The sequence below is a fragment of the Taudactylus pleione genome, unplaced genomic scaffold, assembly GCF_031769625.1.
Source record: "Taudactylus pleione unplaced genomic scaffold, aTauple2 ptg000814l, whole genome shotgun sequence".
NCBI lineage: Eukaryota > Metazoa > Chordata > Amphibia > Anura > Myobatrachidae > Taudactylus > Taudactylus pleione.
This window is the reverse complement of record NW_028285216.1, coordinates 2,715,181-2,734,154: the sequence shown is the minus strand read 5'-3', so window position 1 is coordinate 2,734,154 and position 18,974 is coordinate 2,715,181. Positions and strand designations below refer to the sequence as shown.

Below are 18,974 nucleotides of genomic sequence, written 5' to 3'. Positions count from 1 at the left end.
ATATCTAGCAAAACGGAAGATGCTCTGATTATGCCATTTTATTTTTATATTCGGTATTTCAAGTAACCAGCTTGTGAAACATTTCTAATGCCAAAAATCAAGAAAGTACAATATGCACTTTCCCTCTTTGATGCAAATTGTGAGCGGATGGAGCAAATGTTCCTCTTGTCCAACACAGTTAACTAATATCTTCGTAGTAAGTGCAACACAAACAAGCAAATACATACAGTAGCTGTTGTTAAAGTGGACATACACCTACAATGGTGCTTCATGCTACACAACAGCCAGGTCCACTTCATAGGATCACACTTTGCAGGTAAGCCTGGCCAAATGCTTAATGATCTACACTTTTTTTTTTTTTTTAGACCTAGCTATAAGCTTACAGAATTGCAAATAGAGACTTGGCTAACATTGCAAACAATTAAGTGAAACTAATATCTACTGCACAACAGGATCTATCTTGATTTCAATTGTGGACAAATAAAAACCTTTATTATTTATTTCTTTATACATAAGGTTTTTTTCGCATTCATTTTCATGCAAAGTTGTGGGGTGTTTTAAGTGTAATACCAATGACCTATGGAAGTTGTATGTATTGATGCTCAACGAGGAACAGATCACCAACAGGTGGGAATGCTTGCAACCATGATAAGTGTCAGATATAACAAGTACCCGGGCAATAATGCAATGACAACGTTGTAGATCTACAGTATATGTAGGGGAACGGCTATAATCTGTACGGCATGTAGTCGACATCTTAACAGTCGGGATGCTGGCGCTCAGAATCCCGACAGCAGATTAAGGTTCGGCTGCTTGGAGGGTTAGGGTGTGGGAGAGGGTTGTGTGGTTGGGGAAGGTCAGGGTTAGGCTGCGGGAAAGGTGGGTTAGGGGGAGTGTTAGAATCTTGATGCCCAAAGGTAAGTGTCCTGTCTGTCGGGGTGCCCCTGTCTGTATTCTGACCGCCGGGATCCTGTACCCAACCCTTCTGTACATTTGTCAACAATTCTTAATTTCACTAGTGAAGTAAACACTTTAATGCCATACCAAGCATGGTTGAGCTAGGACAGACTGTTCTAGGTCACACTTACCTACTCTCCTGGAATCTCCAATAGGTTCCAGACTTTCAAAAGGGTTCTCCCAGACTCCTAGGATTTTTTTGATTTTTTTTTAACTAAAGTGAACATTTTTAGAAGTGGAGATGTTGTCCATAACAACCAGATTCTAGCTATTATCTTAAGGTGCTAGTTAAATGTTAAGTATAATCTGATTGGTTTCTATGGGCAACATCTACATTTCTAAACACTCACTATAGTAAAATATACCCCCTGGAGAGTGTAGGCCAGCCTCAATCATGCGATTCAATACATCAATCCAGGGCGCCCACTTCAATGGGAAAGTGGGCATCTTGGGAGCTTGATAAGACAATTTGTATTTATTTTTATCAATGCGACACTGACCTCTGCTGTACAATGCTGAAAAAGTTGCGGCTTTGTATGTGTGTTGTGGTGAAGCAATTAAAACATCAAGCCCCCTGTATTTCCAATCTTGTTGCTCCCTACAGAATTCACCTGAAGTCTTCTTGTTGAGGGCAAGAAGTATTCTCTAACATGTTACAAAGACTCACACAAGAGATTTCCAACACATCCAAACGCAAGAGATTAAAGTCCAGATATAAATAGATAAGCATATTTCTCATTCATATATTCTTTTATCTTTATAAATATTCTCTCCAAAAGTTTCTTTCCTATATCTGATAATGATCACAATGCAGTGTGAAGCAATGGTACACACTTCAAATACTTATGGCAGTGATAACGCATGGTCATAGTCAGAGACTGGATTAGTAAACATTTCACCAGTCCAGGTAAACAATATAAAGACTCTCACATTGTTGCTCTCCTTCACATACAAAAAGGTGCTTTAAAAGGAAAAAAACAAAAACAATTAAATTGCAAACATTAGTGCATGTATTTACACATGCTCCATGTGTCTCAGCTGAATTCACCTAAGATGATAATGGGTCTCCTCAACTTAGCTATGCCACATAGGTCTTCACCACCATCTGTATGGGTTTCTGGCACACTGGACATCCCTTGCGTGTCTTCTGCAGATTACGTGCACATAAAAAGCATGTCACCATGTGGCCAGTACGCCCATGTATCACATTTCCATTACGAGGGCGTCTCTGGCAAAGCTTGCACGGCTCGAGTAGAGGGCGATTAGAGTCCAGGGATGCTTCATCGGACTGGTAGCTGAGAAGAGTGTCTGTACTTTCGGAGAATGTTCTGATGTTTGATGCCAAGTCTAGTGGCTCTAAAAAAGGTGCTTGCAAATTTCTGGCAGGGGCTTGCACTCGCACCATGGGGGCAGATACAGTTCTGCGGCAGTCAGGAACGTCGATGCCTCTGTTGATTTCCCGGGAATTTACATTTGCAGGAAGTGTTGGCGTTGAAAGGGTATGGGTGAGACGTGGGCAGTCTGCATACCAGTCTTTACGTAATGCCCAGCAGCGAAAGCAGTACCGCTTCACTGGCGAGTTAAGTTTATGGCAACTTGTGCATTGCCAGCAGTCCTGAAGAGAGAAAGCACCAGTTATCTTAATCTTGCTCCTCAATAGAGTAAAATATATGGGAACGACAGCATGGTGAATGGGTATTAACCAAAACCCTAGACATGTGATTCAAAGAGCAAGTGAGCACCTGGTGAACATCAGTGTAAATGGAGAGGCAATCCCTGCTGTACTATTGGATAACAGGAGTAAAAATTTGGAGAAAGCAGTCTAGATTTAATTTGCATCACTTATTTCTACATTAAAGCTAAAAATTACAATATAGTACAAACTACCATGAGAGAAAGGATTTCAGTATAACTCTTTAAACTTTTTTCCTCCATGCTACTATATAGAGACGGGCAACTTTACTTCTCTTTGGGAGAGTTGCTAACATTATTTATCTACACAAGCACCTAGTCTATGTATACACAATTTCAGATACTAGTGCCTGGCCTCCAAATTGTGTTATATTAAATAATAGGAGTGTCAACTATAATCTTTCAGGAGAATGGAGTATAACCTAAACGTTAAATAATAAAATATTGCAATCTAATTTAATGACAAACCTCGGGAGATAGGTCCGTATCTGTGTCGTCGCTCAGACTTTGTGTGTCCTCCAAATCATCCTCATAAATAGTCAGTTCAATCACCTGAAGAGCATAAAGAACAAATTCCTGAGAAGGCCACATATATTATTGTATTTTTGGGCAAACAGGTATAGGGCCAGGAAACATTCATACACATGTTCCAGACACATTGATCTATAAAAGAAATTTCTATATAAACAGTTATCAGTTATATACAGAATAAACCCCTGTATGCTTTTCCACTACTACTCTTTCCTTCAGCCAGTAGGAAACTAGGTGATTGACTTGAACGTTAAGTGTTCCTTTACATATGACACTTGTAGAAAATTACAATCTACAAATAAGTTTATTTATTTCATTCCTTAAGGGAAAGTAATGTAGTTTATTCATTGCAACAAAATCTGTGTCACTCCATTGTCTGATTTCAATCGCATCCCCATTGCGAAGTAGAACGACGCTATGTTCTGTGTCACTAATGCAGTTTATTGTTTAGGTTTATAACCAATGCTGCATGCAATCCAAATATGATCGTAAGAGAACCTCAGAATAATCAATCCCAATTCTAAATAGGTTTAGGGCTCCCGGGGGGGACTTAGGGTTAGGCACCCCCCAGGAGGTTAGGGTTAGGCTAGGGGGAGGGAGGGTTAGGGACAGGCACCCCCGGGGGAGGGTAGGGTTAGGCACCCCCCCGGGGGACTTAGGTTTAGGACGATCAGGATTTCCTCCTTTGTCGGGCAGCGGCTGTCGGGAATGTGGCCGGCGGTAATACATATCGCACCCGTTGAGTCTCCCATATCCAAATATTCCGAAATACGTAATGTTCCGAAATACGATTTTTTTTTTAGCATAACAGATTGTGAAACCTTTGCTTTTTGATGGTTCAATGTACACAAATTTTTTTTAAAAAACAACATTAAAAATATTGTATAAAATACCTTCAGGCTTTGTGTATAAGGTGTATATAAAATATAAATTAATTTCATAATGTACAAAACTTTGTTTGAGACACAAAATTATTGAACATATTGTATAAAATCACCTGCAGGCTGTGTGTATAGGTTGTATATAAAAGATAAATGCATTCTGTGTTTAGATTTGGGTCCCATTCCCAAGGTATTTCATTATATGCAAATATTCCAAACAACGGAATATTCCGAAATCCAAAATACCCCTGGTCCCAAGCATTTTGGATATGGGAGACTCAACCTGTACTGTCATTGTACACTAGTGGCCAAAATTGTGGAAACCTTTTGGAAAATGTGCATTTTTGAAATTCAACAGCACTAATATTTTCGTATTATACCAAAAAGCATACATCACAATGGCAATCTCATGCCTAAGGCGTGCCCACGTCAGGATATGGTGTGAGGCCTAGTGAAAAGGGGGCAGAGCCTCATAGCACCCCAGTTTCCGTCACTGTGGGGGTGTGCCCAGCACTCTGAGATGCTGGGCTGCCCCCGGGCGCTCTCTGCACTGTGAATAGATGCTGTGTGCATGTGCATAGCATCTATTCACCTGCTGCTGTTGGGGTGTGTGCTTCCCCCAACGGCGGGACACAAATGTATTTGCTGCTATTTAAAGTGTCAATGATCTCACAAATTCTTCCCACACCTTTTACTGTCATACATCCCCACAGCACAACACTAACTGCTAACTGGATGCTTCACAGCAGGTGTTGTGCACTCAGGTAGCAAATCATATTTCATTCATTCACTACCAAAATGAGTGTTATGGTAAGAACTTAACTTTGTTAACTCTTTCTTCGACATCCATAGGGAGACCTTGGGGTGTAGGTGATGGGAATCAATTCGGGCACCACGCAGTTAAAGCTTTCAGCTCCCAGGATGCATTGGGTCCACTCTCCCTATACCCCACCCCCAAGGCACCTCAGTTGGTTAAAAGCCAAAGGCCGGAGGAGGAGAAGAGAAGGAAGACTGGAACACGCAAGAAACACACTCGCAGAGAAGGAGACGGGAAACCGGTGCCCAGTATTATAAGCCATATGAAACCAAGTGAGTCAGGGCGGGTGCCCTGTGGAACCTATGGACTTCGAAGAAAGAGTTAACTCATTTTCTTCTTCAGGATCCATAGGCTCCACAGGTAGACCTTGGGGATGTCTCACAGCAGTCCTTTAAAGAGTGGGGACGATCCTGCGCTGAGAGGAGAATCCGGCGTCCAAAAGGAAACATCCTGGGAGGCAAAGGTATCAAATGTATAGAACCTTAGAAAGGCCTAAACAGAAGATCTCGTAGTCGCCTTACAAAGCTGAACTGCCAAGGTGCCACGATGGACCCACAGACCGAGTAGAATTAGCCTTAACAGAAGTCGGAACAGGCAGGCATGCCTGCGTGTAAGCTTCTGAGATAGTCATACAAAGCCATCAAGCAAAATGTATGTTTATTGGCTGGTCATCCCTTCTTGTGAAATCCATAGGAGCACAAACAAGGAGTCTGATTTCCGAAGAGAACTGGTACGGTCCACATAAACCCTGAGAACGCGGACCACATCCAATGAGGCCTCACCTGCCGAGAGGTCTGGTGATAGAAAGGTCGGTACTATAATTTCCTGATTAATATGGAAACTAGAAACACCCTTAGGAAGGAACTCAGGGCGAGTACGAAGCATCGCCCTGTCCTGGTTAAATATCAGAAAAGGACGACGACAGGAGAGTGCTCTCAATTCTGACACCCTCCTGGCAGATGCAATAGCCAGAAGTAAAAGAATCTTAGCTGTTAACCACTTAAGTTCCATTGAATCTAACGGTTCAAATGGAGGACCCTGGAGGGGCCGAAGAACTGCCAAATCCCAAGGAACCACTTGTGGGACAAAGGGAGGTTGAATCCGGAGGACACCCTTGGGGAAGGTGTGGATATCCGGAAGCGGAGCAATTCTACGTTGGAACCACACTGACAGTGCAGAGACATGCACTTTCAACGAAGCCAGGCGTAGGCAGAGGTCAAATCCAGACTGAAGGAATGCCAGTATTCTGGAAATTCAAAACCCCTGAGGGTCGTAATCTCTTGTCCGACACCACTGGAAATATGTATGCCACACTGTGGTGGATACTGGCTGAGGCAGGTATACGTGCTCTAAGCATCGTGTTGATGACAGAGCTAGAGAATCCCTTGGACCTTAGGAGGGATGTCTCAAGAGCCACGCCGTCAAAGACAGACGATCCAGGACAGAGTAAAGGAAAGGACCCTGAGACAACAGGTCCGGACGCTGAGGCAGCAGAAACGGAGTGTCGATGTAGAGACTCTGAAGATCTTAGTACAAATGACGTCTGGGCCAAGCTGGAGCCACAGTCTTGTTTGAACTTTCGAGGAACTCGAGGAAGCAGGGAGACTGGAGGAAATAGTAATGCAAGCTGGAAGGTTCATTTCACTGACAGAGCATCCACCAGGCTTGCTTTGGCATCTCTTGTTCTGGACCCATACACTGGTAACTTGTGATTGTGTCGGGGGGGCCATGAGGTCCACCTCTGGGAGACCCCATTTGTCCACTAGGAGTTGAAACACCTCTTGGTGAAGAGACCATTCCCCTGGATGCACATTTTGATGGCTGAGGAAGTCCACTTCCCAATTGAGAACTCCCAGAATGAACAATGCCGAAATGGCCGGGAGATGAGATTCTGCCCATGTCAGAATGTGTGACACTTCTGTCATTTCTGTCTGACTTGAGAGTGCCTTCTTGATGGTTGATGTAAGCTACTGTGGTGGCGTTGTCGAACTGAACCTGCACGGGCTTTCAGTGAAGAAAGTGCTTTGCTATCATGAGGGCCCTGTACACAGCCCGAGGTTCCAATAGGTTGATGGGCAGGGATGCCTCTACCGTTGTCCACTGGCCCTGAAAGGAGTGTGGACCGTTCACTGCACCCCATCATCGGAAACTGGCTTCCAATGTTAGGAGTATCCAGTCCGGGATCCAAAAGGGGCGACCCCTGGTTAGATGAGATGTCAATAGCCACCAAGACAGAGACAGGGGGCACCTCCAGAGAGCGTACCATCGTCATAGCCCTGATCCGGTGGGGTAATCCGCTTCACCTGGAGAGGATAGCCCCTGCAGGGGCCTGGAATGGAACTGAGCATTTTCCACCATATCGCAGGTGGACACCATGGTTCCCAGAAACTGCATCGCTGAGTGGACTGACACGCCGGATGTCAGTCCACTCGGCGATGTCAGTCCACTGCGTACTCGCAGCTGCAGCATGGAGATCTTCTCTGGTGTTAGAAAGATCCTCTGCTGGTGAGAATCTAGAAGGGCTCATAAATTAACCATCCTCTGTGGGAATTAGGGAGGACTTTTTCCAATTGATTAACCACCCGTGCGCTTGTAGACAAGCAACTGTCAGTTGCAGGTGGTGGTGGTGGTGAAGCACTTCTGGAGAACTCACCAATAAGAGGAGGTCGTCCAGATATGGAAGGAGCCGGATACCCTGCCTGCAGGTGGGCTGTCATGACAGCCATAATTTTGGTAAATACCATTGGACCATGGATAGACCAAAGTGCAGCGCCTGACGCTGGAAGTGTTGTAGCAGTATAGCAAACCCAGATAACGCTGGTGACAAGGCGTTATGGGAACATGTAGGTATGCATCCTGAACATCCAGTGATACCATGTAATCCCCAGGTTCCATAGCCAGTATGGATCGTAAGGTTTCCATCATGAACCTGGGTACCCTGAGGAACTTGTTCAGAGATTTGAGGTTGAGGATAGGCTGATGAGACCCATTCAGTTTCTGAACCAGAAAGTATAGAATAATATCCAGTCCCTCGTTGAGATAGTGGAACTGGTACAATTACTCCTGCTTGCAGCAAGGACTCTGGATCTGCAAGGCCTTGGTTTCGTCTGAAGGAGGGCTTGTGCAGAAAAACTGCTGGGGAGGGCTTCGAAGGAATGAGAGGGCGTACCCCTCAAAGACCACTTCTCTTACCTAAGCATCCTTGGTGGTTTGACACCAGCATTGGGCGAACTGAAGTCGTCGCCCTCCCACTCTGGGGTATTGTAACACCATTTCAGAGGCGTGCATAATTAAGACGCAGAGTCATAGTACACGTCACTTGGTTGAATTTTACACTGATGCTTGCGGTAGGGTATGGTCAACAACAAGTGCTGCGTATGCATCGAATGGTACTCGATGTTACCGAAGATTTCATACACTTACTGGACCTGATGTGCATAAGTGGACATCTTAAGACAGGCTGATGGGCGTCTGACTACACATCGCGATCGCATGCCAAGACATAGTGGGCATCTAGAGAGCAGGTCTGAATCGAGCCCCGAGTACAAAGCAACCACAAGTATATGTAAACACTAACAGGGAGAAATACACTGGTTCTGTCTTATGCTTAGGTAAGCTGCAGGAACCTGTTGCCTAAATATGGCACAGTGCAGTACACAACAGTATGCGACAGACCTCACACATATTGTATTGCTATATCTATCTATTTTTTCACAGGGGCTCTGCATTGACCATAATAACTAATAATAAAACTTAACACGTGACGACGGGCTGCAAGCTTAAATGCATTGATCAATTCATTAACTAAATCCCCACTGTTTATTATTATTATTAGTTATTATGGTGAGTGCAGAGCCACGGTGTTTTCTATTTAAACAATGTGGTCACATACCATGTTGCACCCCAAATCTAAGAATGGTGAGTGCTGTGGATTAGTGCTTTTTGTTTAAAATATATTATATATATATATATATATATATATATATATTAGCCTGGTAGGAATTAGTGCTACATACGCTGACCCTGGGGAGGGGTATGCACGGGGACCGGACCACGCTCTGACCTGGGAGAACTGCGACTGTACCTTACAAAATGTCAGCCGGAGACCTCAGAGGAGGAGTGTCCGGAGGAGGAGAGCAGCTCGGGAAAGCCAGACTGCAGTGGAAAGGTGCGCTGAGCTGAGGAGCCGCTTAAAACAGGGAAACTGTTTTCCCTGGCCGGTTATTAACCCCTGGGACGCTAGTTTCCAGCACCAAGATGTCCCTGGTGGTCAAATGGAGCACGATGGCCAGAGCCTGCGTCCACACCCAGCACCTCCGGTCTGTCCCGAGACTCGAGGTGCTGGGTGTGGACCCGCCTTAGTTGTTCGCTGATGTATGGGTGCAGTCTGGTTCCTCTCCGCGGGTCCTGGCTAGCGCTGACCCCCGGAAAGCCCTCCGAGATCCCCAGATCAGTACTCGGGTCGTGGCACCGGAGGGGTGACAGAGCAGCAGCGCAGACGTCCCACAGTCTGCTGCTGCGCGCTCTATTCTTTGTAAAAGTTAAATAAATAAAATAAAGAAATTAGCTTTAGGGGCTGATGAACAGCTCCCCTGCAAAACGGTGACCCGACTCCAGCCGGGCGCCGACGAAACTGAGATGACTCTGGCTCGGGATATAGGGAGAGTGGACCCAATGCATCCTGGGAGCTGAAAGCTTCAACTGCGTGGTCCCCGGATGGTTCCCATTACCTACACCCCAAAGTCTCCCTGTGAAGCCTATGGACCCTGAAGAAATATGGATATTCTGGTTTCATCACTATCGGATGACACTGTTCCATTGCTCCCTATCTTTATTTAGCTATAACTTTATGTAAAAAAGATAATTCTTTGCGATGAACTGCATTATATTGTATATAAAATTATCTTTCCAGTGATATATACCTTCATAGGATTTTCTTTAAAAATAATGCAGTTATACACAATTAAACCCTAAAAACACACATTTTCCAAAAGATTTCCACAATTTTGGCCACTAGTGTATATGCCAAGTAAAAAAATGCAGCATTCGCATCATTTTGCTAACACAGATAAATCTACAAAAATAAGAATACGGTAGGATGTAATTTTGCATTATTAGCCGACCATTTTAATTTGGCACAGATGTGTTACCAATTACTACCACCTGTAAGAAGACTAAGTTATTTGCCCTAATTAGAGTAAAAAGTGAACATGATACCATGACATAATGAGTGCTACAGTAAACAAGGGTGAAAGTAGCAGGTTACTGTACTAACCTTTTTGCTCTCATCTTCTCTAACTTCCTCCCCCTCACTATCTTTGGATTCTAGAGCCTCCACTTTCACCTCTACATTGATTGGATCTGACCGATTGTCATTTAGGAACCACAAGTCATCAGTTGTGTCTGAAACAAGGGCTGTATCTATATCCTGCAAAAACAGGGGAAAAAGGTACAATATATAAATGATAATGTTTAAGAGGCCTATGTATCAAGCTGCTTGTTACATACAATTATGCAGAAACTGCATAATTGTATGTATTGTTCCTATGTACTACTAATGGCACAATGCAAGGGATTTCCTAGAAATCTCTGGCAAAGCGCTAATTAGCACTGCAGATTGCAGTCCCCTATATGATTAATAAACTACAAACTGACTCCTATGTACCACACTCCAAAAAAGCAAAGCTTTTCGGAGTTGGGCCCCAGTAGTTTATACCATCTTCAGATGGTGTGAACTGCTTTAAGCCTATGGAGGCTTAGGAGCAGGAGAGATCTTTTGATCCCTCTTCAGCCTGCAGCGGTAGCATGCATGTGAAAAGACATCTACAATTTGCCAGGGATATAAAACTTGCTGTCCCTGCAAGTTCTTCTTTGTACATAGCAGGGATATTTTTATAAAAAAATGTAAATATCCCATGCGATATGGATAAATAATAATCACACCAGTTCCGCGATTAATACACAGACCCCTAAATCTATTAAAACTAGAAAAAAAAAAACCTTTTAAAAATGATAAATCAAAATATGCTGACCATAGACATGTACACTAGCATTTTTAGATGCAAACATTCTATACTGGTTCAGTTCGCTAACCTCTGCTAAATATGGATGTAGGCCTGTGCAATTTTTATTCCATCAGGTAACATTACAAACCTTCTCCTTTCTCACTTCTTAGCCTGGGGGCTGCTCCATGGTCTGTTTCACAGCCTTAGTATAAAACTTGGGCTTTGTGACGCTACAGAGGGTGATCGTGAGCAGGGAGGCCAATCAACAGCTGTAGTCATCCAGAATGGGGCTTCTGAATGGTCATTATGCTTGCAAACAACATTCAGCCATTTTAAAAATAGCAACCTTGAAAGTCCTTCACAGTTAGTTGACAAAGTACCTTCAAAATGACATCTTGAGCAAGTATAATTTAAGTTAGATTAGTATCTGCAAAAATATGAAACTGAATGCGGGGTTCGGTATGATTTACTCCGCTGTCTAAACCCAAGTCTCCCGTTGGGTGCCTAACCCTAACCTCTCCCCGGGGGTGCCTAACTCTTCCCCTAGCCTAACCCTAACCTCCTGGGGGTAGGGTGCCTAATCCTAACCCCCCCGGGAGCCCCCTAACCTATAGGGGGAAGAGCCAGTCACGCTTGTAAATTTCTGTAAGTGCCAGCTGGACTCCACACCCATCTATAACCCCCTGTCTTGACTCGTGTTTCCTGTGGATGAAGGAGAATATAAAGCTCTATTATGAGAATAAAAAAAAAAGCGATTTGTTCTACCCTCAAATTGCACCAAATAGGGTCAAGCTGCAACAGAAATCTCACCATACACTGACCAAATAGTCATCTTTGCTCCACTAATGCAAGAAAAGTACACTATATGGATACCCACTGCATGCAGCGGATGAGTGCAGCCTAGGTAAACAGGCCAGAGAGGCCCGATACAAGTGAGCCGCACCATGAATCACGCTACGGATAGTTGTGCTTAGTATGCAACTTTATACCAACACCATTGCAAGAAAAATACTAATCCTAAGTGCCTAGGACAATATAAGAAATACAGAATGCCGCTATGATGTGAATAAGGCCTTAATTCAGGAAAGTACAAAAGTATAGGAATACTTGTGGTGGAGCCTCTAAGTAGCATTTATGCTCTCATTCTACAGTGGTGACCTTTCCCTCTCTAATATTTCAAAAGAATTTGTATGAGGGAAAGAAATGGTGTAATGGTGCACTGGTCACATCAATCCATTAAAATATAACTTTAATTTATTTAAAACAATTGCAACATCAATAAATATTAATATAACCACATACCCTATATATGTTATATCAAATTCACATTAACCACTTGCCTGGCACAGTCGTATCAGATACGACCATGCCAGACTGGGCTTTACCTGACATGGTCGTATCTGATACGACCAGTCAGAAATGGCCACTGGGCGGCTGCGGGAAGCTAATCTTCCCGTAGCCGCCTATATCAGAGGGACCTCCTGGTCCCTCTGCATCACAGGATTCTCCTCCTGTGTGTCCCGATCACTGTGGCCAGCAGTGATCGGGCAGCGGGCGTGACCCCCCTCCCTGCGCAGCTGCCCTGCTTTGTCCCAGGCCTGGGCAGCCAGCGGGATCCCCTCCCCCTTGTCCCCACCGGCGTGGCATTGACTTCTAGAAGCAGCAGCGGCGGCTTGTTAGCCGCGGCTGCTGCTCTGCTTCTGGGGAGTGGGTGGCTAGCCCACCCCTTCCTTCACCGGCGCTGGCTGTCGGTGACATCCAACTACAGGAGCAGCAGCTGCGGCTCCTGTCAGCAATGGCTGCCGCTCTGTCCTCGGGGAGTGGGTGGCCAGCCCTCCCCTTCCTTCACCAGCGCTGGCTGCCGGTGACATCCAACTACAAGAGCTCTTGTCAGCCGCAGCTGCTGCTCTATGCCTAGGGAGCCAGCGGCTAGCTCAACCCTAACTTCAGCGGCGCTGGCTGCCCCTATCAAAGCCACCGTAGCAGCAGCCGCAGCATAGTCGGCGGCTGCTGCTCTGTTCCCGTCCCGCACAGCCGGCAGCACCTCATGCTCTTCTCTCCTCCCCCGGCCAGGCGATTACATAGTGCCCAGTCCCCAGCACCTCCTACTGCCTACAACTCCGCCCCTGTCCCGATCACTGCTGGACACAGTGATCGGGCATTGTACATTGCCCTTCTGCATGTAAACATGCCCTTGTTTCCCCCATAAAACCTACCCTTGATCCTAACATTCTCTCTAACTACCTACCCATCTCTCTCCTACCTTTTGTCTCCAAACTCCTTGAGACTTTTGTTTACAACCACCTTACCTCCTTTCTTTCCTCCCACTCCCTCCTTGACACTTTTCAGTCTGGCTTCCCTTCTCTCTACTCCAATGAAACTGCCCTCACGGAAGACAGCAATGACTTCCTTGCTGCCAAATCCAAGGGCCAATACTCTGCTCATTCTCCTCAACTTCTCTGCTGCTTTTGACACTGTGGACCACCCTCTCCTCCTGCAAATCCTTCCACCCCTTGGTCCATGTGAAACTGCCCTCTCCCTGCTGTCCTCCTACTTCTCAGTCTCAACACCCAACACACTCCACTCCCCCCCACCCCCACACTTCCACTCACAGTAGGTGTTCCCAAGGTTCTATTCTTGGACCTCTCCTATTCTACCTCTATACGTCCCTCTCTAGGTGAACTCCTCAATATAATCTCTATGCTCCTCTGTCCTCTACCCCCCCTCTCCTCACTCATATCTCCAACTGCATTTGCCATCTCTTCCTGGATGTCCCAACTCTTTCTTAAACTGAATAGGTCTAATGCTGGGTACACATCAGTCCACATCGGTACCCAGCAGGGGTCCCAGCATAGGCAAGTGCATAAACACATGCCAATGCTGGGAGCAATGGCAGGTGCCAGGCTGCATTCGGAAGCAAGGCCCCCGCTGACTATATTTCCCGTTTAACCTGCACGCATGTCACCAACTACGCACAGGAGTGAGCATAGCCGGTACACACTGGCCGATGTGGGCAATAGCTCGTCCAATCCACCGGATCAGACGACACATCGTCTAGTGCAGGGGTGTCAAACTCGTGGCCGTCCAGCTGCAGTGCTTTTAGGGCACGCTAAAATTCTGGCAGGGCATGCTGGGATATGTAGTCCCACAACAGCTGGAGAGCTACAAGTTTAACACCCCTGATCTAGTGTGTACCCGGCTTAAGAATGAGCTGATCATCTTCCCACATAACCTCACATCCCAAAAAATTTAATCAAATCTTCAAACGGGCTCTCAAAACCCACTACTTCATCAAAGCCTTCCAGCTCTCATCCTAACCCGCTGCTACATTGCTTCTTCCTCCGTCTACAATATCTGTGTCACACCTATTTGTCTGTCCCATCCCTTTAGAATGTAAGCTCACAAGCTGGGCCCTCTACCCTCTTGTGCTTCATCTTATTACTTTCATCTACTCCTCACTGGGCACCTAACACTTGGTTGCTTATGCCCTGCTTCTTATTTGAGTGTTATTATCACTAATGCAGCAATGTATATAAACCATGTCCTTGTCCTGCATTGTATTGTACTATAAGTCACTGGTTTCTTATGCACTTATTTGTCTATGTACTGTGTAAGGCACTGTGGAACACTTGCGGCGCCATATAAATAAAAACAAAAATAAATCTTAAAAATTCAAGTAGGAAAACCAATGTAAGACCAGATGAACAAGTGTGTTTTTAACTGATTTTTTATTTTTATTTTTGAAACGATGATGGTCTTGTAAGAAAAAGTCACCTGGTTGGAAGGTATGTCCGTGGATCCGTTACTTAGGGGATTGTAATTTGTCCTCAGATTCCCCAAAAACCACCAGGGTAGACCAGCTAAATCCCATTCTTCAAATGTGAGGTCCAAGCGTGCCTGCTTGCAAATGGCAGGGCCTGCATCGTCTGTCACCACAAACAAATGAAAATCAGAAGCAGCATGATGTATACTGCCCTATAGAACTGCAATGGAATTGGTGGTAAACATCACAAATTTTTACTTATTTTACACCACAACATGTACATTAAATGAACAGTATCAGTCGACACTGCACAAACTTCACATTTACAGCTCAATAACGTAAGCCTACCTTCTGCAATGCGCTTGTGAGGGTTGGAAGATGTAACCGTGTCATCACCAACCGCTCCATTAATACTTTCTCCAGGACCCTGAGAATGGGGGAAATTGAGGCAGTAGAACAGTTTAACACCATTATGTGAATAAGCAAAGACAGATGCAACAATAATGTACCAGCCACCTACTAATATTGAACTTGGCAGAATGGGATACAAGAGGAGGGGTATAGAAATAAACAAGCATACATTTACATATTCAGATCTCATTCCATGTCAGCTAAAGAGACCATTTTTCATTACAATAAAGATCTCTCGTCATCTTAAAAAACGTCTATTTCCACGGTTGAAACCAACACCAATATGGCTACATTACAAATGGACGCAGCTGCAAGGAAAACTTCAGAAATTGTTCTAGTGCACAATCATTAATTGAAGGTCTATTTACAGACAAAATGTAGGACAGCACTTATTATATGGACACTGTAAATGATCTTCCTGGCACACTTTCAAATGCTTCTGTGAAACCAAGCAACTAACATCAAAATGTAAACAAAACATTCTGTGCTATGACATGTTGTGCGGTGGCTGGTAACAAAACTGCTGCATCACTAGCACGGCTTGGAGAGAGATGCTGTGCAAGTATTAAGGGAACAGAGAAGGGTGACTCTGTCCCTGCTCCGTGGACTCCAGCGGAACCTAAGCGGTTTGAAAAAGTGGTCTGGAGATCCAACGCTGGCAGGTACAGAGAAGGGGAGGCTCTGTACAAGGTCAACAAATACCAGATTTTACCTTCTGCAGCTCCAAACCGCCTGTGTCCTGCGTTTGGTCTCTTGAGGGACTCTGAGCAGCATCTGTGAATCGGATGAAAAAAAAAAATCCCTTCCCCAGTAATAACGGCTGTTAAATGCAAGTGGTGCAAGTTTGGAGTGTGAGAAAGGTGCTCAGAAAACCCAAACAGAATTCTTACAAGAGGATCTTGTGTACTTTGTTATGCACACCCTTAATGTGCTACTGTAAGACCTTGTAATGTAAACAACAAAAGAGAAAATAAATGAATAAAAAAGGTTAAAGATTTGGTCCTGAAGAAAGAAAAGTATTGTGGCGATTTAGTAGTCCAGGGTTATTTCTGAACCATATACAAATTAAAATAAATTATGATACAAGTATCTCAAATGGCAGCAAATACTTCTTTCCATTACATTTTGATAAAGAAAAAAAAAAATGGATGTTCTTTAAAAGAACTAGTTAAGTACAGATGTAGACAAGCTCATCTATCCCATGATGCATGGATGGCGCCACTAGTGTGCCTGCGTCTATGGCGTGCGCGTGTTTATGCACATGCATGGCACATACTTCAATGGAGAAATACCAGTTGCGAAGAGTCGCAAGTTGGCGAGTGCCCGTGGCTACATCTGTAAAAGGATTTTCCCCTCTTTCCATTGTTATCTCATGTCACACTGTCCTAGCATGGGAAATGTGATACGCTTTGCTTTTGTACTAAAATGGCATAATATGACTAGTGTTTTTTTTTAAAGATCAGGTCAACACACTGTTTAATGACAAATGGTTAAATTGCCAAAGAAAAATTCAAACAATCAGCACCCCACCCTCCCCTCCACTCTCAGACACACATCCAGTAACCATGCCCGACTCCCACACATTAATTTCAAGCATCACATTGTACTGAGTAATTGGCTATTCACTTAACTAAATGCAGTTGCCTGGCACCAGACTACAGAAAGAATCCTGCATTACAGTGAATGTGCGGGGACAGGAAAGAGGAAATAAAAAAACCTGCTGTGATCCTAACTTCACATTAAGCTTCAACCGTTTTCAATCAAAGATAGTAAGATATTCAAGGAATCAAAGAGTTTGGGAATATTTACCTGTGCAAGAAACCCGATACAGATTCTTCTTCAACATATCATACAAGGGACTGCAGAGAAATCATAGAAGATCAAAATTTGGAATGGTTATAGCAAACAAATTATATATATATATACACACACACACACACACAGCCTTGCAAAATTATTCACCCCCCTTGGCTTTTTACCTATTTTGTTACATTACAATCTGTAAATTTTTTTTTATCTCAATTTTATGTGGTGGATCTGCACAAAATTGTCTAATTTGGTGAAGTGGAATGAGAAAAAAATTTGTATATATATAAAAATCTTTAGAAATAAAATTCTGAAAATTAACATGTGCATATGTAATCACCCCCCTTGCTATGAAGCTCCTCAAATGTTCTGGTGCAACCAATTACCTTCAGAAGTCACATAATTAGTGGAATGGAGTCCACCTGTGTGAAATCTAAGTGTCACATGATCTGTCAGAATAAACAGAGGCCCCAGAGGCCAAAGAGCTCTCCAAACAAGTCAGGGACAAAGTTGTTGAGAAGTACAATTCTGGGTTGAGTTATAAAAAAAAATATCCAAATCTTTGATGATCCCCCAGAGCACCATCAAATCCATAATCAAATGGAAAGAACATGGTACCACAACAAACCTGCCAAGAGGGCCACCCACCAAAACTCACAGACCGGGCAAGGAGGGCATCAGAGAGGCAGCACAGAGACCAAAAGGTAACCCTGAAGGAGCTGCAGAGTTCCACAGCATGGTGTATCTGTACATGTGACCACAGTAAGCCATACACTCAATAGAGCTGGGCTTTATGGGAGAGTGGCCAGAAAAAAGCCATTACTTAGTGATAAACATAAGACAACACGATTTGAGTTTGCCAAAAGGCATGTGGGCGACTCCCGAAATGTATGGAGGAAGGTGCCCTGGTCAGATGAGACTAAAATTTTACTTTTCGGCCACCAAGGAAAATGCTATGTCTGGCGCAAACCCAACACATCCCATCACCCCAAGAACACCATCCCCACAGTGAAAACATGGTGGTGACAGCATCATGCTGTGGGGATGTTTTCAGCAGCAGGGACTGGGAAAATGATTCGAGTCGAGGGAAAGATGGATGGTGCTAAATACAGGGATATTCTTGAGCAAAACCTGTTTCGGTCTGCCTGTTATTTGAGACTGGGACGGAGGTTCACCCTCCAGCAGGACAATGACCCGAAGCATACTGCTAAAACAACACTCGAGTGGTTTAAGGGGAAACATTTAAATGTGATGGAATGGCCTAGTCAAAGCCCAAATCTCAATGCAATTGAGACTTGAAGATTGCTGTTCACAAGCGGAAACCATCCAACATGAAGGAGCTGGAGCAGTTTTGCCTTGGGGAATGGGCAAAAATCCCAGAGGCAAGACTTGGCAAGCTCAGAGACTTATCCAAAGCGACTTGCAGCTGTAATTGCCACAAAAGGTGGCTCGACAAAGTACTGACTTTGGGGGGGGCGGCGGGGAATAGTTATGTATGCTGAAGTTCTGTTATGTTGTCCTAAATGTTGTTTGATTCATAATATAAAAAAAAAAAAAAAAAACACGCAACTTCAGTTGTAGGCATGTTCTGTGAATGAAATGACGCACACCTTCAAATAATCCATTTTAATTCCAGATTGTGAGGCAACAAAACATGAAAAATGCAAAGGGGGTGAATACTTTTGCAAGGCACTAATATATGTGTGGTTAACTGCAGTTACAGCACTCTCACAGAGTGAGATTGCTGTCACTCACAAAATGGTGGAGCTGCTAATTCACAGAATTCTGTGCTCATTGGGATACACACATGCAGTCTATGCAACTGAGGTCTGAGCAGTTATGTGGCACACACAGCTCATTCAGTGCCCACAATCTTCCCAGTCACCACAATAATCCCACTGGGTTCCAACATCCTTCTCACTCAACACATCCATCTCATTTATTATACAGATTCATCTCCCTAATTGCTAAAACTATCATACTCTGTGTATGCATGTACACCATCTTCGCCTCCATGCTGCTATAACTTCCCCAATCCCTACAACTGTGTGGACTCCCAACTGTGCTAGTCTGAAATGCCCTCATCCACACCAATATGTCCTTCCCCATGT

At 44.3% G+C, this 18,974-nt stretch overlaps 1 protein-coding gene across 2 annotated transcripts in view; it reads right to left on the bottom strand.

The window, feature by feature from the left end:
- Window positions 1-1,688: 1,688 nt before the first annotated feature.
- The window catches only part of MDM4 (MDM4 regulator of p53), a 53,211-nt gene continuing 35,925 nt past the window's right edge, over window positions 1,689-18,974 (bottom strand). For both annotated transcript variants that reach the window (XM_088458165.1, XM_088458166.1), the window contains exons 5-11: window positions 16,867-16,916; window positions 15,770-15,831; window positions 14,995-15,073; window positions 14,658-14,809; window positions 10,154-10,306; window positions 3,118-3,201; window positions 1,689-2,572 (exon numbers count right to left, since the gene is read on the bottom strand). In XM_088458165.1, the coding sequence (XP_088314291.1) occupies window positions 2,036-2,572; window positions 3,118-3,201; window positions 10,154-10,306; window positions 14,658-14,809; window positions 14,995-15,073; window positions 15,770-15,831; window positions 16,867-16,916 (1,117 nt within the window). In that variant the 3' untranslated portion in view covers window positions 1,689-2,035. The remainder of the gene's footprint in view (window positions 2,573-3,117; window positions 3,202-10,153; window positions 10,307-14,657; window positions 14,810-14,994; window positions 15,074-15,769; window positions 15,832-16,866; window positions 16,917-18,974) is intronic.